Genomic DNA, 21,699 nt, shown 5'->3' with positions numbered 1-21,699 from the left:
TTGATTTTACTGTGGGCAAGTATAACTTTGTCTCCAGCTACTGTTACTGGTGATGCAGCCTAAGTTTTGAGTCTTACTGTGCAAATTGCAACCATATTTGTGCATTAACTGGCTGTTGTATTTTTAAGAACTTGACGCAGTACTCAACAATTTATATGAGATGTCTTTATCAAACTCTGAAAGTGTTCTACCAAGTGCCAGAAAGCAAATAAGTGGCTCAAGATAATTTCTGCACCAACACATTGCTAATTTAATAAAAAACCATGAGTAGTATAAAAATCAAATATCTCCTAAGATCAACTTTCTCAAATAAATGTAGACTGATATTAAGAGGGCTCTTTGCAGTATTTAAGAAATATTTCTAATCCTTTGTTTATAAACTGCAAAATATGAACACTCCAGCATCATCATATTTACCATGTTTAAGATACACAAGGTACCTTATAGACTTGAGTGTCCAAGATAATACACATTTTTACAGGAATTATAGCAATCTTGATGCACTATTAGAGTACCAGTAAATTTAGATTCCTTAAAACAGAAATACTTGCACTATCCCCCCAAAAAAGTGTTACAGATCTCATAACCATTGGTTATAGGCCTGTCACACATTGCTAAGACCATACTAATTTCAACATGCTGGTGAAATGATAAGAATTCAATTTGCAAGCAGAACATTTTGTTAAATAGGAATGATTGGACAAAGGTAACAATTTAAAAATATGTATTAATCCCAGTTGCTAATAATATGTACTGTAAACAACAGTTTGTCAATGTCTAAAAGATGGTTAGCACTAGGTGATAAGGTTGTGTAAAATCACCCCAAGAGCTTCACTGTGGTGTATTTATTTTGTAGAGAATAAATAAATTTGTTGTAAAACACTGAAGTGATTTTGATGATACCATTAACCACAGGCATGGCTTAAGTTTCATCTAAACCTAAAAAGTATACAACAGCATTGAATATACATTAGAATTGGACAGGAAGCTTAGTTTCATTGCTAACTATTTCCATTACAGTTGACAATTTTCCAAGCAGCTCCGTATAATATGACAGGAAGAATGAATTCTTTGAGTTTGTATAATACTATAGTGCTAATAATAGTATCAGCTACAGAAATAGGAGTTTTACAGAGGTGTAAAACAGATTGTAAATATAGGTCACTAGAAGACGGAAGTCTTATACTGGCATATATTACAATCTACATACTATTTAATAGTCACTCTTAATTGGAAATGTTGGTTGAAGGGAATTAAAAAGGTAGGTATATCGATTTTTAATTATGCTAGATATACATTTGATCAATAATCTTTCATAACTATGTTTAAATAAAAATACTGCATTTTTAGATGTACGTTTCTTACCTACTTAGTATTAGATTAGATGCTCCATTATTTGAATTGTACCCCCTGTACAAAATGTTCCTATAAATCAGTAGCTTTTTCATTCTAACATGTTGAGACTGAATCTGCGTACAAAAACTTTGCCCTTAAACCAACATATCCAATCAATAATGTGCCTGTTGCTGGTGTTTGCTGTGCTTAATTTCTGGGTTCAAAGACTCATCGGGATAGATTTTCAACTTGCCCCCGGGCATAAAACTGGCGTTGGGGATCGTCTGCCTGTTATAGAGACTGCCAGATTTTCATTTCCATCCAAGCACAAATGATATTCCCCACCAACCACAAATCCCAACCTGTGTTACTACGGGTCGTCTTAACTCGAGGGATCTTTTACAACCGCGATTTTATTAAAATATGTGTGGTTTTAATTTCATACCTTTACTGTTATACCCTACAAAACGTATTTTTTTGTGACAAAAGAGATGTAAAATCCGTGAAAGTAAAGCCCACAAGTAAATTTCCACTGGCCATGAACTCGATTCTCTTCGTCTTCTCCCTGGTTTCCTCACTTCATAGTTTTGCAACTGTACCTTCAACACAACTTCTGGAGCTGCGGAGCTTTAGTTATACAGGCGGATAGCTGCAAGACGCTATTCACAGCCAGCAACATCCATATTTTGCTGCAGGTTGCAAGTCACTGTGTGGTTAGACACATGAAAAGAGCTTTGTGGCTGGCCAGCAAATTTTTAATCAGAAAATGCTGGAAACACTCAACGGGTCAGACAGTAGCCGCCAAAACAACAGATGTTTCAAATGTGGACCCTTTTACAGGACAGTTCTAACGAAGAGGCTAAACCTGAAACATTTTAACGTGTCTGTTCGCTTTACAGATGCTGACTAACCTGCTGAGCGTTTCTAGCATTTTGTATATTGTTTCAGATACGTAGCATGTGCAGTTTTTTGCTGCTTGTGCTTTTTAAAAAAAAATTGAGAGCACAAGCAAAGCTTCAACAGACTCAAAAAAAATCTTAGAATTGCTGCTTAAGTTTGTTAAGTATCTTGAACAATGAATGGATTACTTGAACACTTTTCAAATCTGGCTTGACACCACAATTCCATTTGGTGCGAGAGCCTCCCCAAGGGCAACCTCACACGCCGCATTCAAATCATATCCAAATCTGACTCCGAAGTCATGCAAAAGTGACAGTACAACTGTATCCCCAAACAATGATGCCTAAATAACAGAAAATCTCAAGATGTGGAGATGCCGGTGATGGACTGGGGTTGACAATTGTAAACAATTTTACAACACCAAGTTATAGTCCAGCAATTTTATTTTAAATTCACAAGCTTTCGGAGGCTACCTCCTTCCTCGGGTGAGGTAGGAGGTAGCCTCCGAAAGCTTGTGAATTTAAAATAAAATTGCTGGACTATAACTTGGTGTTGTAAAATTGTTTACAGAAAATCTCAATACTGTTACAACCGTTTCCTTTTTTTAAAAAAAAGTGCATAAACATTACAAATGAAATGCTAACTTTTCACAGTTGAAATATCAGCAATGAGAATTGACAGTATTGGAGCCAAATGGCATACTAAATGAAGAAATCGGTTGGTTAATTATCTTGAATTGGCCCGTCACAAGTAACTTTTTCAAAATGATAAACTTTGCTTGACTGAACATTTCTGAATGTTGTAGATTCCTACTCTATCTGTATTGTAGTCAGTCTCCAATTTTAATACTTATTGTAAAGAGATGAAAGATAAATAGCATAAGGGAAATAAAATGTTTACGAGTTATTAAAATTGACACATACATTGGTTATCGTCTCCCTTTCCGTCCACGTGGGTATTTAGAGGTCACAAGCAAAGTCCATTTGCTACGCAGTGATAGACAACTTGCAATAGTGAGCACGTTTTCAACTTACGTTAATAAGTCGCAGTTAAAATTAGTTTTTATTACACACACACACACACACAGGGAAAGCGTTTTCTCACAACCAACTCATTCTAAGCAGTGTTAGGTAACTTGTGCCCATTAATAACCTAACGTGTTGACTCGATAATACATCGTCTGTGAATAGTTTATCGGCATTACACTTTTTAAATCAGTACGATACTATTGACCAACTACCCACAATAGATAAGAGGAACTTTCGCTTCCATGCCCTCTGGAATGGTGAAAGCACTGATTAACATCCTGACCTCACTGGTGCAGAGATGTAATGTTCCTGCTGAGTTTACATTATACGATAAGTCCCACGCTCTAAATCCATGGGATCCGCTGGGAGCGTTATGGTGAGATAAAAACTGCAGCCCGTTCTGTTTAAATCCCAGAGAGATTTGCAGTACAGCTTTGGCCAAATTGCAGAGGGGAACGGAAACCTCAACAAGCATTGATCGGTGGGCGAAAACCCAGATGTGCCCCGGCAAGAATATTTTTTCAAAAAGACAGGGTCGGCATTTAGTAATTAGAATTAACAATCCAACATATTTAGGCAACGTGAAGGACATCTGTGAGATCTGGGTATTAACCATCTCTGAATAGCTGTAGAGCTGCATTCTCAAGAATCCCGACAGGATAATGTCCTGATACATAAACCTTTCACCTTCCTGATCAGATTCCAGCAGCACTAAACGCTTTGCCCTCGGGCTGGCTTTATAACAATATTTATAAGGAGCATCAGTAGGACTACTTCGATTTAGATACTCAGATTTGTTAAACGCTTATTCCACATGTTTTTCTCTAATTCCATCATCCGCTGTAAAAGCGGTTTTAATATCAATAATGTATTGATCTGTTATCCTGCCGAGATGCGGCGGTACCATTCACATTGTGCCGCTTTGTTGTAACACTTAAGAAAATTAAAAATCAAATCATTCCTTTTCCTCTTTGAAGCGTGCTTTCTCTACTTTTTAATAATTAATGGAAAGGAATGTTTCAGATCTGCTAATCTCATTTGTTTGCCGATCAGCGCAGTATTATTTTTCGGTTCCTAAACTTTACGCAACTCCGACCATATAACCAGATTACAAAGAGTAACAGCTCAAGGCTACGAGCCGCTGCCAAAAATAAATGGGCAGAAAAATGTCACTCCAGTGCAGTATTTCATAGATATGAATCAACACACATTCATAACCTTTGTCTCCCCAAAAAACAGATTTATTTTATTTTAAGAAACGGCACAAATATTGTGGTTAGCAGTTGCAAATAGAAGCAATAAGATAAAGCAAAACAAAGGCAGGGAAAGAAAACTCAGCGAGATAATATCTTAAAAACGTTTACGGAATGTTAAAAAGGAAAGGTAACGAGACCACAAAGCAATGAGGACAACCAACCTTTCTCCCTCTCCCTCTCCCTCTCAGCAAGGGCATTTTCAACGCGAACAAGGAGAGAGAGAGAAAAAAAGGCAATTTGCAGCGAGACCCATGTCCCAGCGGCTCGCACCGTTACTGAAGCGGCAACATTATGATGATGGTCGGTTAGTTCTTCACAGCTTTTTTTTTTGACACATCGCTTCCCCTCTGCATAGACCCCAGTCACTGGCACCAACCGCACACACAAACTCATTGCAATTCAATAGAAGCAGAGGACAAAAAATACAAAGTAAGCCGGCAATTCACTCACCCACACCATATTTCTCATTGTCTGTAGGTATCCACATTGTTGAGACAAATGTACGATGGGTGCATATGCTTGCACAACAATAAAACTTGTCCCCTAACGCGCCCTAGTTATTGAGCAGTTTATCCGCGGGACCATTGTTCAGATTCTGGACGGGCAAGCGACGGCCGCGGAGACTGCTGGGAATTGGAGTCCAGGTCAACCGCGGCCGCGGAGCATTGTGGGAGTTGTAGTTCCGAGCGCGGCCCGGCGCCGCGGTGACCTGTGGGAGATGTAGTCCCGCACAGGCGCCCCGACCCTGCGGGGAGGCAGAGCCATGAACTACAAACCACCCAGATCACACCGCGAAAACCTTTGCGTCACACCCTATCGGTTCGCCATTGGCTGCAGGCCGGTTGTTATGGTTTCCGGACCAAGACACATGACTTATCATTGGGGTGGCATGATGGCGGCGGCTGGAGAAGGTGGGAAATACTACAGCGTGAATATGTCTCGTTGCTTGTTATATTGGGGGGGGGAGGGAGGAAGCCGGTGCGTTGTGAGTAGCATATTCTTATATACAAGATTAAACCATAGCGACGGTCAATAAAACGGTGAACGTCAGGAATGAGGACAGTCGCCAATCCATTTAAACATGGGGGAGCTGTGTCTCTTATAGCAGCAGAAGTTACACATTTAAACTAAAGTGAGTCTCGCTCCAAGCAACCGTGATTTGATTGGCCTGGTATAGACTAAGCTGGATAATATCCCAGAGGACATAGTGATTACTGTGCTGTTGAGGGCTGGAAGGTCGATGGGGGTGATACGTGGAAAGCCATAGCCTAGGATTGGATAGTTAAGGTGGGCTATGGATAAGTATGCTACTGTTCAGGACGATTACTTCTGAGGATCAGGGATCCCTTGGGTGTTCAGAGGGCGTACTCCATAACAAAGGTAGCAGAAGCTCCAGTGCACCTCACTTCTCAACAATATCTGATTAGCTACATACTATTGAATGTTACCTGCATTTCAAAATATACCTATTAGATTTTGTATCAATCCAGTGTTTTGATTACTTTAAGTTGCTTTTGTGCCATTGCAGTTAAAAGTATGAATCACAAACTGTTCATTATCATGCACCAGTTTTTCCATTCTGCTCCCTGTCAGTTTCCTTATCAGCCATTGACCCCCTCAATCAATGAAAATACTGCAATGAGATTGACAATAGAATGTGAGATACTTGACAATTGCAACACTACATAGGCTAGACACAAAGGGCCAATTTAGCAGCCAGAACCTGGTAAAGTCTGTGAAGGGTAGTCAGTGCTTGGCTGCCAAGGATGGATTTTGCGCAATTCGCCGAGTTTCATTGCAAGGAGAGAAAGGAATAGATGCATTTCAGAGGCCCAGATTATGCCCCAAATTGAATCTGAGATCATCTATATTCCAAAGTCAAGGACCTAAATGAACTGTAAATCCCTGAATGATTTGAATACACCTCCCATCTTCAGCACTTGGCAGAATCTTCACCCTCCTTACGTTGGCAGATCTGGAGTAATTTTATATGGCCTGTGAAGGGGATGGGTGTTTCTAGTTCCCTAGTTTTTTGTATTTTCTTTTAAAGGGTTATATTTTGAGTCCCGATATGCTACAACTGACTATCTGAGATTAGTTATCATGAGTGTCTTTTCTAGAGTATTTAATATTTGACACTTATTTCCAAACAAATTTGGAATAAGGCTTGCCAATGAAAATAATTAACTTTGGATACTAAAATGCAACCTGCTTTTGTATATGTCCATGTAATACAGTTATGTCCATTTCAATGGATTTGAAGTGAACTTTTTTTTTGTTTTCTCATGCATGTTTATGGTCTAGTATATTTAGTGTACAAATATTAGCATGTCTGATAGCTCAGTGAAAAGCTGTGCCATACAGACCAGGAAGGATATGATGCGATCCCTGGTCTGCGCTGCGTTAGCTGATCCTAGGTAGCAGCAGTACACTGCTACACTTGGTCTGAGTGTCTTGGATTAAAGAGGAGAGAAAATGGTCAGGTTTGTTGCTCTGATTGCTATCTCATGACTTTTGCTGGAAATACACATCTGTGGATGTGGAGTAAAGACAGGATCAGGCTCAACTCTAATGCCCCATGGTCAAATAGCCTGCTGACACTCACTTGTTGATGAATAAGGTCTGGTAGTGCAAAGTACCAAAGGGAACAGTAGCTCAGTAAGGAGTTAACACCTTCAGAAGAGGAGGGAGGGAAGAAAATTGGCCAGAGATTTTTTAAAAAGTTATTAGAATCAGAATTTATAGAAGGCTGTTCTGTCCATTGTTTCTTCCAATGTTAGCTCTTCAACTGGAGCTACCTCCTCAAATTCCAATTTCCTGCCTGTCTCTGGATCCTTTTATGAGATTAAAAAAAAATCTTATTTTTACCCTTGTACTTAGATTATTGATTTTTTTAAATGACTAGAGTTGTTTTCCATTTGGCAGCTTTGCTGGTTTATTTAATAAATTGAATGAGGAGCAAAAAGAAGAGGGTGATGGTGGTATACTTTGAAGAAAATAACACACACACACACACACACACACACACGACACACACTCTCCCTTTCTCTTCCTTCAGGGACTTCTAAAAGCATAGCTAACCTGCTGACACTGCATATGCTCAAAACTAAGGGATTTCACACCAGGCTACCACAGTGTAATAGCTGAGGAGCAATTCTAACTTGCCACAATCATAAATTGTTCACTGTGAATGTTCACACACTATTAAACAGTTGATGATTGTAACCTTAAAGGCAATGTGTCTAAATGCCTTCTGTCAATGAAACAAATTTACTCACTCTTGGAGAGTGTAAAATATTCTTTCTCCCTCTTCAACATGACTAGAGAAATTAGAATAGAATCATAGAATGGTTACAGCACAGAGAGAGGCCCATTGAGCCCATGCCGGCTCTTTATAACAGCAATCCAGTTAGTCCCATTTCCCTGCTCTTTCCCCATAGCCCTGCAAATTTTTTCCCTTCAAGTATTTATGCAATTCCTTTTTGAAAGCCACGATTGAACCTGCTTCCACTACCCTTTCAGGCAGCGCATTCCAGATCATAACTACTCAATGTGCAAAAATGATTTTCCTGATGTCGCTTTTGGTTCTTTTGCCAATCACCTTAAATCTGTGTCCTCTGGTCCTTGACCCTTCCGCCAATGGGAACTATTTCTCTTTATTTACTTTATCTAAACCCTTCACGATTTTGAACACTTCTATCAAATCTCCTCTTAACCTTCTCTGCTCTAAGGAGAACAACCCCAGCTTCTCCAGTCTATCCATGTAACTGAAACTCCTGGAACCATTCTAGTATCTCTTTTTTGCACCATCTCTAAGGCCTTCGCATCCTTCCTAAAGTGCAGTGCCCAGAATTGGACACAATACTCCAGTTGTGGCCGAGCCAGTGTTTTATAATGGTTCAACATAACTTCCTTGCTTTTGTACTCTATACCTTTTTTTTATAAAGTCCAGCATCCCATATGCTTTTTTTAACCACATCCTCAACCTGCCCTGCCACCTTCAAAGATTTGTGCACATATAACCCCATTAGAATTGTACCATTTAATTTATATTGCCTCTCCTCGTTCTTCCTGCCGCAGTGTATCACTGCACTTCTCTGCATTAAATTTCATCTGCCATGTGTTCCCCCATTCCACCGCCATAACACCATATTCATTCTAACACCATATTCAGAAAGAAGTCTATGACAAGTCTTATGAACAGAAAAGAGCAGTTCTGACATTGTATATATGCCAGTGCGGACTTGAGGCACCTTGTTCTATTAAGCAGGAATCAGCATCAACCCTAATCCTTGATTCACTTAAATGCAGTTTAACATTTCACAACCACCATGATAGGACTGAACCCACATGATCAAAAAAATTGCAATTTTCATTTTAGGCAGAAAGAATTATAAATAACCAAATGACAGGGCATAAGGGCGCAGATTGAAAGTAATATTCAATTAACTAATGCAGTGGATTCTGTGTTGTTTTTAGAAAACAAAGACTGGATATTGGAGCCCCTTTCCTTGCCAGAGTCTCCATGTTGCACAGCTCATGTGTTCACTTCCCCAGCATTATCTTGCATATTTTGTGAAGAATGTTTTCCTGCAGAAGAGCAGGAAAAGCTACTCAGGCACATGATCCTTGAACACAAACTGGTGATAGCTGATGTGAAGCTCATTGTGGATTTTAGAAGGTTTGATGATTTACATTTTAATAGTTTAATATTAGTTCTATTTTTGCTTGATGCTGGGTGAATGTACATTATTGAATATTGAATGATTATGAAGGTTAAAAGTCTCACACTAAATGTATTACAGATTACAAAACTGTGAAGTTCATTTGCTTCTTAGATGTACAAGAAAAAAAGTGCAGCTGAAAATGTAAAAGGCAAAATTTTTGGTACGGTGGTATAAGTCTTTGTGTAAATCAACAAAGACCTGTTATAAGCATATACTATCTGTAAAAGAAAATATATTTCAAAATGAGAATTACTACAAACAGTATCTTTGTTAAATGTTGGTAAGGAATTGAACCTGAAGACAACCAAAGTCCACTTAAACGTCCCCATACAATGTTTCGATCCCAGTACAATACTTCTCTACTGATGTAAGAAGTTTGGGAGGGGGTGGCCTATATTTTTAAAAATCTGCCCATGTGATATGCACAAAGCCTTGTGAATGTGCAGAATCTTTCAAAATCCCCCTTATTACACTAGTGAAGAAGCACTGCACCAATACACATGGGCAAATTAGCCTTACTGCTGATGCATGGGAGTGGATGCAACAGCAGTGATGTATTTCATAGCCATTTTTTTCTCTTCTGATAATACCCTGGCCTATAAACTGGGTATTTTTTTTAATTGGCAGGAAAGCGTAATACTGACTGCATACTTGCAAAATGAATTGAAAGGAACCGCATTTTGATGCACTATTTGATGGATGTTTTGTGTAGAAGGATAACCACTGCAGTTTAAATTCTATCAAATATTTAATGTATCTACCCCAATCATTGACATGTACGAGAGACCAAATTTCAAGACATTTCATTCGTAAAATAGCCCCCTTCCCTGCCTCCAATACATCTACCCAATAAAAAGTATTGTGGCGTGGGATAGTTTAGATCCCTGTTTAGTTTCAAATTGGCCCAGCATCAGACAACAAGAATTTGCATTTATATAGCACCTTTAATGTAGAAAAATGTCCTAAGGTGCTTCACAGAAGTGTAATCAGACAAGAATCAACAATGAGCCAAGGAAGGAGATATTAGGAGAGTTGACTAAAAGCTTGGTCAAAGAAGTGGGTTTTAAGAAGGACCTTAAAGGAGTAGAGCGAGGCAGAGAGGTTTTTAGGGAGCGAATTCCAGAGCTTAGAGCCTAGACGACTGAAGGCACGACCGTCAATAGTGGGGCAAAGGGAGAGGAGGATGCACAAGAGGCCAGAGTTAGAGGAATGCAGAGGTCTGGAAAGGGGGAGGGGGCAGTTATAGGGTGGGAGAAGCTTACGGAGATAGGAAGGAGCATGGTCATGAAGGGATTTGAACACAAGGTTGAAAATATTAAATTTGAGGCGCTGGGGGACTGAGAGCCAATGTAGGTCAGCGAGTACAGAGGTGAGAGGGACTTGGTGTGTGATAGAATACAGGGAGTAGAGTTTTGGATGAGCTCAAGTTTATGGACAGTTGAGGATGGAAGACCAGCCAGGAGATCCTTGATATAGTCGTGTCTGGAGGTGATGAGCATGGATAAGGGTTGCAGCAGCTGATGGGCTGGGGCAGGGACAGGGGGAGAGGCTGGCGATGTTATGAAGGTGGAAGTAGGTGATGTTTGTGATAGAGATGATATGGAGTCAGAAGCTTAGCTTGGTGCCAGATAGGATACTGAGATTGCAAATCGACGGATTCAACCTCAGACGGTGGGGTGGAATTGGTGACGAGGATACGGAGTTTGTGGCAGGGACGATGATGCTGGCTTCAGTCTTCCCAATGTTTAACTGGAGGAATTTGTGGCTCATCCAGGACTGGATGTTGGACATGCAGCCTGACAACATAGAAGTGGTGGTGGAGAGGTAGAGCTGGGAGTCATCAGGATGCATTTGGAACCATGTCTTTGGATATTGTTGCCAATGGTCAGTATGTAGATGAGGAAGAGGAATAGCCAAGGATCCTTTAAGGACTCCAGAGGTAATGGAGCAGGGACAGGGTGAGAAGCCATTGCTGGGGATGCCCTGGCTATGACTGCATAGTTAAGAGTGGAACCAAGCGAGGGCAGTCTGAGCTGGACAACAGAGGAGAGGAGCTGGAGGAAGATGCTTGATCATGTCAAAGGCTGCAGAGAGGTCAAGAAGGATGAGGAGGGCTAGTGCACCACGGTCACAGTCACAGAGAATTTTATTTGATTAAGGCCGTACTGATTAAGGCCGTTTCAATGCTGTGGAATGGAGGAAACCTGATTGGGGAGATTCAAACATGGAGTTGTGGGAAAGATGAGCAATGCTTTGGGAAGTGACAACATGTTTAAGGACTTTGGAGGGTAAGGGAGGTTGTAAGGCAAAGGGTACAGGGTGGGTTTTTTGAGGAGCAGGGTAATGATGGTGGTTTTGAAAGGGTGGAGGACAGTACCTGTGGAATCATAGAATGATACAGCACAGAAAGAGGCCATTTGGCCCATCGTACCACTGCTGGCTCTTTGTAAGAGCTATCCACTTTCCTGCTCTTTCCCCATAGCCCTGCAAATTTTTCCACTTCAAATATTTATCCAATTCCCTTTTGAAAGTTGTTATTGAATCTGCTTCCACCACCCTTTCAGGCAGTGCATTCCAGATCATAACTCCTTATTTATTCCATCAAAACCCTTAATGATTTGAACACCTCTATCAAATCTCCCCTTAACCTTCTCTGTTCTAAGGAGAACAATCCCAGATTCTCTAGTCTCTCCACGTAACTGAAGTCTTTCCTCCTTGGTACAATCCTAGCAAGTCTCCTCTGCACCCTCTCTAACTCCTTGACATCCTTCCTAAAGTGTAGTGCCCAGAATTGGAGACAATACTCCAGCTGGGGCCTAACCAGTGTTTTATTAAGGTTTAGCAAACTTACTTGCTTTTGTACTCTCTTTATAAAGCCAAGGATAGAGAACCATTTACAATGTCGGCTACCATGAGCGGCCAGGAACGGAAGTTAGGTGGTCAGCAGTTTAGTGCAAATGGGGTTGAAAGAACAGGAGGTGGATCTTACGGACAAGATGAGCTCAGAAAGGATATGAGGGAAGATAGGAGAGAAACTAGAGAAAGATGTGGGTTCAGGGCTAGGGCAGGGGGAACTTTGGGGGAGGTTAGTGTGGTGGGAAAGGGGATGCAGCAGAGGCAGTTGAACAGATGGTCTCAATCTTAGCGAGAAGAATTCCATGAGCTCCTTGCACTTGTTGTTTGAGGTAAGGGTGGAGGGGATGGGGAAGTGTGTTTAAGGACGCTGTTGGTAATGGAGAAAAAAAATCCAGGGGTTATCTTTGCATTCCAGGATGACCTTGGAGTAGTGAGCAGACCAATCAGTTTTCAGAACCATAGAGGGAAAAGCAGTCTTGATTGTTTATGGCGTGGAAGTTGTAGCATAGCACGTGGGAGACTACACAGGGATGCATGTAGGGCCCCCAGCTCGAGTAGTAGCATCAGTGGATAAGTATCCCCCCAAAATCTTGGAAAACATCATGGTTCACATCAGAAACTGTTCCAGGCCCCAGACTACCTATTCACAATATCAGAAGAAATCTACAAAATACATGTAAATAAATCTTAACCGTGAGTATCTGACACTATCTCTTGCTACTTCAATCTGTTCATGATTTTTCTGAAATTCAAGCAATTACCTATACCGAAGTAATTGCAGGCAGCAATTTAATTATTTCATTAATATATTGGTCGTGTTTACTTGCACAGTGTTCAGATTGGAAACAACATTTTAAAAATGTAATATTTTGCTACATTCCTTTCAAAAAAATGCCCCTGGATAAGACGTAACCTATACTCAAGTGGCTCAACCATACAGCCAGTAATAATGTTTTCTGAAAGGAAATTATTAAGCTGAGAATTTTTTTTAAATGGTCACCACAAGGTGGCTGTTCTCTCGATTAGGACCTCCATTTTCTGTATGTTTCAAAGCTGGGTGCAGAAATTTGATATTTGCTATTTAACCTCAAAACTTGGAAAATGGAAGCTGAGCTTAAGCAATAAAATTTATTTTTGAATCAAGGTTTAGAACCATTGAGACGATGGTAGCCCTAAATTGGTGAGCTACCTTATGCTGAAATTAATTTAATAAAAAAAACTTTAAAAAAAAACCATGGCTTTGTGCTTGAGAGCTTACGTCATAGTATTGTGCAACTAACTTGCAAACAACAATTTTCCTAACCCAATACTATGCATATTCATTGGCTATCTCTAAGCAGTATATGCATATATAAAATTGTACTTATTTCAAGATGTAAAGTTTACTCCATTGTGACCTCCTGGGCTAACGGCCTACTTCCATCCAAACAAATGAGTGCTGTTCTATTTAAGTTACAGATATTGTTGATAGATTTGCTCCACTGAGCTGTGGTGGTGTTGTCTACTGAACAGCATGTTGGATGGCTAATATACTTCAGAAAAAAACCATCAGGAAAAATATCACATTAGACAGCACAATTATGGGAGAACTGACTTTCAAGACTGAATTGGAGCTTACACTCTTATGTAGGTTTTAACTCTTAGCGCATATACATTTAAAAAAAGTATGAAATAACATGGTAAAACGGTTGTTTTTCAGACTGGAGGGAAGTTCACAGTGGCGTTCCCCAGGGATCAGTATTAGGATCACTGCTCTTTTTGATATATATTAATGACCTGCACTTGGATATAGAAGCTATAATTTCAAAGTTTGCAGATGACACGAAACTTGGAAATGTAGTAAACTATGTGGAGAATAATAACAGATTCAGGAGGACATAGACTGGTGAAATGGGCAGACACATGGCAGATGAAATTTAATGCAGAGAAGTGTGAAGTGATGCATTTTGATAAGAATAATGAGGAGAGATAATATAAACTAAATGGTATAATTTGAAAGAGGGAGCAGGAACAGAGAGACCTGGAGGTGTACATACACAAATCTTTGAAGGTGGCAGGGCAAGTTGAGAAGGCTGTTTTTAAAAAAAAAAGCATATGGGATCCTGGGCTTTATTAATAGAGGCATAGAGTAAAAAAACAAGGCAGTTATGTTAAACCTTTATAAAATATTGGTTAGGCCTCAGCTGGAGTATTGTGTTTAATTCTGGGCACCACACTTTAGGAAGGATGGGAAGGCCTAGAAAGGGTGTAGAAGAGATTTACTCGAATGGTGCCAGGGATGAGAGACTGGAGAAGCTGGGGTTGTTCTCCTTGAAACAGAAAAGGTTAAGGGGAGATTTGATAGAGGTGTTCAAAATCATGAACGGTATTGACAGAGTAAATAAGGAGAAACTGTTTCTAGCGGCAGATGGGTCGGTAACCAGGGGACACCGATTTAAGGAGATCAGCAAAAGAAGACATGAGGAAACATTTTTTTTATGCAACAATGTCTGGAAGGCGCTGCCTGAAAGGGTGGTGGAAGCAGATTCAATAGTAACTTTCAGAGGGGAATTGGATAAATACTTGAAGGGAAAAAAATTACAGAGCTATGAGGAAAGAGCAGGGGAATGAGACTAATTGGATAGCTCTGTCAAAGAGCCAACACAGGCACGATGGGCCGAATGGCTGTCTCCTGTGCTGTATCTACTATGATACTAGATACACAGCATTCCACAAGGATTAAATGCTGGCTTTAAGTAAAGTTTATTCTTTTGAGGAGTTTCCTATGATCTTACCTTAGCCCTTAGATAGCTTAAATCCTGGGGAAATTGCATTTGGTTTAGGTCATGATGAATAGAATTTTATCCTCCACACAGGAATATTCAGCCATCTCATTTCTATTTTATGTACCAGGTGATATTAAATTATTCACCCAGAGAATCTGCTGATTTCTGGTTTACAGCTAAAATTGGTCAGGTCTTTATACTGCCCCGGTGCAAATCTGTTTCGCAGCCCCAAAAACAGCAGTGCAGGGTAAGTGATCTTCCCGTGGGCCAAAATCACATTCCTTTTCCCAAGCCTATCTATAATTTCAGTTCTGACCCACACATTATCATTTCTCATGTGACAGTTTTATTTCTCATATCAATTTACAGGTGCAGCATACATGAGATGGTTAGTGACATTATTTAGACTCCGAGGAACTGATTTACCTGACAGCATCACATACAAGCACCTTAACAAAGCAATTCAGATGACAGTTGGAACAGATTGGGGGCAATATCAATTTAGCAGTAAAAAGAGCAATTATTGAAATTGTCATGTGATGATCTGGTAGTACAAATAGTACAGCACTTGGTGACCAACTCACTTGGGTGAATTTCAGTAGTGGTTCCTTTACTGTACAGAAGCAAAATATTGCACCTTGGTAGATAACTGGCATTATGCATTTTCCATCATCTTAATTTGTTTATCTTTCTAATCATTCACTGGGTGGCTTACTGACCTCTCAAATAAGTATTTGCAGTTTGGACCACGCAGTGAAGGGAGAACAGAAATTAAAATCACCGGCTCTCTGTTTTGACTTTTGATTCATCTTTTAGCCCCAAGATTTTTTGTAAGTGCAACATACTGTACCTCAGAGCGTAAATTTCTATCTGTTCTTGTTTACCTTCTGCAGTCTGGGTCATCTAAGGTCAGACTCCACACCCATTATGATTGAAAGCCAGTTATCTGTACTAGTAATATTCTAGAAACTCAGATTAAGTTTTTACTAAATTAATATCTTCCAGTTCTGAGGAAAAGTATATACCAGAAACATCTTGTCTGTTCGCTCCGCACATGCTGTCTGACTTGCCGAGTGTTTCCAGCATTTTCTGTTTTTGGCATGGTCCCAGGCCCTAGGTATCAAATTACATTGGATTTAACATTTTAAATCTATTTTAAAAAAATACTGTGATATGTTGAAACATTTTTGATTCCACTGCCTATTGCTTACCTTATTGGTGCTTCACGTATTGGGTGGCACACCATAGTCTGAGCCATGCATGGATATCACTGCATACTGTCAGAGGTTGCCATTAAAATAAGAAGAAAGAAATATGAGCAGGAGTAAGCCATACGGCCCTTTGAGCCTGCTCCGCCATTCAGTAAGATCATGGCTGATCTTTGGTCTTAACTCCACTTTCCTGCCCGATCCCCATATCCATTGATATCCATGAACTCTTCCTCTAGACTACCTTTGCCAATTTGATTTGCCCAGTCTATATGAAGATTAAGGTCCCCTGCGATTATTGCATTACCTTTGTTACAAGCTCCTATTATTTCTGTATTCATCTGACTTGACATGATTTGATTCCACGTTGTAGTGTACGTGTGACTTGTCATACCCAATGAGATTAAAATTTATTATAACATTGCAGTGAACAAGGGAGAAATGGCAAAGCAAAAGTATGTGGAAATGATAGCAAACAAAATGTTGTTGAGCAGGTTTGTAGTAGTAGAGAAAAATTGATGTTGCCCAAAAGTTTGGTGTGCCATTGAATACAATGCTGACTTTGCTGTGCTGGAGAATGAGGTAAAACTCCAGTAGGATGGTAAACTCAAGCAAACAAATGAAAAAGCAGTCAATTTCTACATTTGGAAGAAACACTGATAAAGTGGTTTCTTCAAAGAAAATAATGAACCACCAATCTCCCATATTTTGTTGATGGAAACAGTGCAGAGAGTTTTTATTATAAAATATGTAAGCTACAGTAGTTTCTTAGTAACATGAATGCACAAATACAGTGTAAGGCAGCGAGTGATTCGGCACATTGAGTAGTAGATAAATAAGAATTAATAAAAGGGGCAAGAAATATGTAAAAGGATACAAAATAAAGAAGTAATTTAAAAACATAACAGATTTTATTTAAGAGAACAAATTGTGATACAAACAGTAAAAAGTAAGCATTTTATTTTAAATTAAATCTTTAAAGGATTAAAGGGGCAGTGGCAGCGTGGATACAAAATTGGCTAGGGGACAGAAAGCAGTGGTGAATGGTTGTTTTTCAGGCTGGAGGGAAGTTCACAGTGGTGTTCCCCAGTGGTCAGTAGTAGGACCGCTGCTCTTTTTCTTATATATTAATGACCTGGACTTGGGCATAGAGGGTATAATTTCAAAGTTTGCAGATGACACAAAACTCGAAAATGTAGTAAACAATGTGGAGGATAGTAACAGACTTCAGGAGGACATAGACAGACTGATGAAATGGGCAGACACATGGCAGATGAAATTTAACGCAGAGAAGTGTGAAGTGATGCATTTTGGTAGGAAGAATGAGGTGAGGTAATATAAATTAAATGGTACAATTTTAAAGGGAGTGCAGGAACAGAGGGTACACATATACAAATCTTTGAAGGTGGTAGGAGAAGTTGAGAAGGCTGTTAAAAAAAAAAGCATATGGGATCCGGGGCTTTATTAATAGAGGCATAGAGTACAAAAGCAAGGCAGTTACGTTAAACCTTTCTAAAACACTGGTTAGGCCTCATCTGGAATATTGTGTCCAATTCTGGGCACCACACTTTGGGAAGGATGTGAAGGCCTTAGAGAAGGTGCAGAAGAGATTTACTAGAATGGTGCCAGGGATGAGGGACTTCAGTTATGTGGAGAGACTGGAGAAGCTGGGGTTGTTGTCCTTAAAACGGAGAAGGTTAAGGGGAGATTTGATAGAGGTGTTCAAAATCATGAACCGTTTTGACAGAATAAATAAGGAGAAATTGTTTCCAGTGGCAGACTGGTCGGTAACCGGAGGAAACAGATTTGTGGGGAGGGAGAGTTCAGTTTTAATTAACAGGCAAAAAGATAGTATTTGATGCATGAGTGACTTATTTTTTATTTTTTGGTTTGTTTTAAGGTACGTTTTGTATTGGAAGAAAAGGTTTATTGAGCGACCAATAACAGATTTTTGTAGTATAATAAGAACCAACTCCCAAGGTCCTAAAGGTAAGTGTCAGATTAGAAGTATGACTCATACTGTAAGTGAAAGAAATAGTTCTTACTTATTAAAGTTTACAAATGAATGATTTATTGTAAGTTTGTGATTTTTGAATGTATTTTCTTATACCAAGGTATAGATAGATTAAAATTTTGGAAAAACTACGGTGAAACAGAGCAATTAAAAATGCAAAGTTAGGTGGAATTTTAAAATAGGTTTACAAAGAACATTACTAGCAGCTGATACTGGATAACTGGAAATATTATTGTTTTGATAGAGGAACAAGCGGACTACTATCTTCTGTGTGATGTTTTACCTGAAGACCGAGTGCTCAGAGAGCAGCTTCAGCAAAAAAGACTAGTAAGTGATTGTGGTAATTTATCAGCCAAAATGAAAAAAGATAGAAGAGCCAAGATTGTCAAAAAATGGGTTTAATTGACCTATTCTGGCATAAATTGACATGGAAATTCATGGATCTTGTTTTAAGCCAGCCATTAATTATGATTTTTATGATGCACAGTTTGTCTATCTTTTGGGAATTGCAGTCTAATCAAGCCTACTATATCATTTTATTCATTAATCGGACGTAAAAGCTGTACCACATGTTCATTAAGGTTGTGAGAAGGTTTTAGGCTTAAAACGCATAGGGCAAAGGGTCCATTCAGCACTGTGTTGAAAGCTAAAATCGCATCTACCTAAATGCAATATAACTTTCTACATTATCCGACTGTATTATACTTTGAGAAATCCAATTATTCACAAAACATTGCAAGCTAGACAATGTTACAGCTTATATAATTGCAACTAAAATAATTCAGAAAGCAAGGGGGTTTCAGCTTCCTAATGAACGTGCACCATTAGAATGTAATGAAAGTCGTTCTATAAAGAATAACTGCTGAAGCATACCTACATTTATCTGAGATTCAACAGAGTTGTGCAATGAACAGATAGATACTGTGCTTCTATAAGAAAACAATGTTTTTTTTTTACTTGCGTAACTGAAAACTATTGATTGCAACCTAAAGTATAGTTGCATTATTCAGAATGACATGTGAAGTCATTATGGAATCAGTAATTCTACAGCAAAGATTGTACTATTGGGAGTATTTATAACCTGTTGTGTAGTTTTTTGCTTCCCAGCAACGCAGTTGTTGGAACTGAGCTAATTAGATTAACTATTCTTGTGACTTCTTACAAATACGATGATGTTACGTCTGTTATACAGCTTATTCAATTTTTTTTTCTCTTTTTAACTGACACTACTACTGCAATTAATCTGCTTGCCTGTAATTGAGATTTATACGAATCCACACATAAGTACAGTGGACCATTTCTATGAAAAAATTGACTTATACTTATGCATTAAAAGAAACAGAAAATACAGAGCAGGTCTCAGTGAGGATAATTTTTTTTAAAACACACAAAAATTGCAATTAAAAGACCAGAAAAATGACTGTTTCCTGCTGCACCTCAAAATCTGGTCGCAATGTTGAGAGACCCCCCCCCCAAAAACAAGTGCAATTGGAGGATACTTGCATTTGAGAATTGGCATAGCCAGTTTTGTGGCCGGAAATTCATTCAGACAGAGGGTTTGACGGATCGAGGTGACTTGGGCGTATTGTAGTTACGCGTGTAACTCACTTATGCCCAAAATTCTGCGATCTTTTAAACCACGTAATTTGTTTGCGCCCAGATTACGCGTGTCTCTGGGTGCAAATAGAGGAAACTCGAGGCCATAGTATACAAAGTAACATTTGTGCATGTAGATCATGTGTATATATTGGAGAGAAATTCAACAGGAAATGTGCAGCAACTGTATTCATCCAGGATGCTTTGCGGATTAAAACCAACTTTGCTGGTGTGTCCCATTCTTGGATACCACCTGTGATGGAAATAAAATTTGCCTGGTTGCAATACAAAAAAGTCAATATTTATAACACATTTATAACTATCTACCTTTCTTGAAGTTGTCTTGGTTAATAAAACTCACTTAATTTTTCACTTATTTCTCTTGCTTATGCTGTCGGTTCACAATGGTAACTTAGCGTTACTCCACGTTATTCCACACTTGCAGCCATGAGTTTATTCGGCAGTGTTGAACAAAATTATTTATTCTTTCATGTCAAAGTGGAAAATGAACTCTTAAGACAGGAAAAAAGCACCTGAATTCACAGGTAAGTGACATGGTGATACTGCACTTTGGAGTAGAAGTATGCAGGTTCCAATGAGTTCCTGTTTTTAGGTGAGGTGCCAAGTAGAAGCAAAATGTCTTCCCTACAGGCAGGAGAGAAAATTGAAAGTATTTAGGGGAGTTTATAAAGAGCAGTATTTTCATGTATCCTGGTGTACAGCTGAGATCTGTTTTATGTTAATATTCACTGCTCTACCCTCTTGGCCAAAGTTATGTGTACCCCAAAGGTAGTTGGGGGAAGGAACCAACAAGTTGAGAAAACAAGCTATCACTGGAAGGCGCATACTTTCACAAAAGAGGCCGCAGAGAAAATGCAACGTTTAAAACTGCACTGGTTTGCCATTCACATTCTACTGTAATTTTATGTGTATTCCACAAATTTCTAGAATTCCAAAGGCATCAGCAGCCTCCAACACCATACCAAATCGGTCATATTTCATGTTGAGCTTAGAATGTGAGTTTGGGAGGCTTTTAGACGGTGAAGGATATTAGAGTTGAGCCCAGTCCTTCTCCCAATGTGCATACTCGTGCATTTTGGATATCCATCAGGGTGGGATCCCGCGCTGATTTTTTTTTCGCTCCACCCTAACTCCGGGGCACTGACACCCCTATCAAATTCTGGTTGAGATCAGCTAACTCATCACAGAGCATGATTGAACCAGGGATTTTTCTGATCTGTATGGCTCTGTACTGTGCCATGTAGTACGTTATACCTGAGCTATTGGGAAGCTGAGCTTGGAGCCTCAATCATGTAGAAAAGAATGCATCTGAATTCATAAAGATGCATTTTTTTTTACCTAAAGGGAACTAAAGTAAAGGTAAAGTTGATTCAGCTTGCTTGAAAATTATTATAGTTTTATATATTGAATATATTTTCAGTCATTGATGTAAAATCTAGCTATGTTACAACATGGGAATAGCATGTCAGCTTTATTATATGTTCATGCAGTATCCACTTCTGTATTGTTTTGCAAGTGGTATTCACAGTTTATAGGGATTCACATTTAATGTTGTTAGTTTTATGCCAGTATGAAACCTCCTATTATGATTTCTGAGTTAGGTTGCAATGTTGGTGGTTGCAGTTCATTTATCACAACGTCTTGCAATGTTTCAAACTTCCTTATAGGTAACAAGAGAGTATTATCCAAGTTGTTTTTAGGGAGTTCCAAAGTCCCAACTCCAAAAAAAAATAGTGGTGCCTCAGTTTACAGATAGAGAAAATGTTTTCACATTGTAATTTATTTGGTTTAATAAGGATATGCCCAAAAATTAGATGAATACTGCTGCTAATTTGTGTGTATTACTTGACTTTTCCAGGAAACTGTAATGTTTTCCAAACGGCTGGTACTTGAAGTATTTTCATTAGAGAAACCCAGTGTTACGACTGATGTAAGGTTCTTGGACTTGACACCAATTTGGTTGCAAATAATCTTTATTGCGTTTGACCAAGCC

General features: G+C 39.2%; 2 protein-coding genes across 2 annotated transcripts in view; one reads left to right on the top strand and one right to left on the bottom strand.

Moving 5' to 3' along the window:
• Positions 1-5,107, bottom strand: part of LOC137334698 (dedicator of cytokinesis protein 4-like) — a 329,737-nt gene extending 324,630 nt beyond the window's left edge. The window contains exon 1 of the mRNA XM_067999572.1: positions 4,970-5,107. Coding sequence (XP_067855673.1) covers positions 4,970-5,006 — 37 coding nt within the window. The 5' untranslated portion in view covers positions 5,007-5,107. The remainder of the gene's footprint in view (positions 1-4,969) is intronic.
• A 280-nt stretch (positions 5,108-5,387) lies between these two features.
• The window catches only part of znf277 (zinc finger protein 277), a 72,984-nt gene continuing 56,672 nt past the window's right edge, over positions 5,388-21,699 (top strand). Inside the window, exons 1-4 of the mRNA XM_067999571.1 lie at positions 5,388-5,430; positions 8,999-9,200; positions 17,976-18,064; positions 18,334-18,416. Of these exons, the coding sequence (XP_067855672.1) occupies positions 5,388-5,430; positions 8,999-9,200; positions 17,976-18,064; positions 18,334-18,416 (417 nt within the window). The remainder of the gene's footprint in view (positions 5,431-8,998; positions 9,201-17,975; positions 18,065-18,333; positions 18,417-21,699) is intronic.

Source organism: Heptranchias perlo, chromosome 18, assembly GCF_035084215.1.
Source record: "Heptranchias perlo isolate sHepPer1 chromosome 18, sHepPer1.hap1, whole genome shotgun sequence".
Lineage (NCBI taxonomy): Eukaryota > Metazoa > Chordata > Chondrichthyes > Hexanchiformes > Hexanchidae > Heptranchias > Heptranchias perlo.
This window is presented reverse-complemented; position numbering and strand designations above follow the sequence as displayed.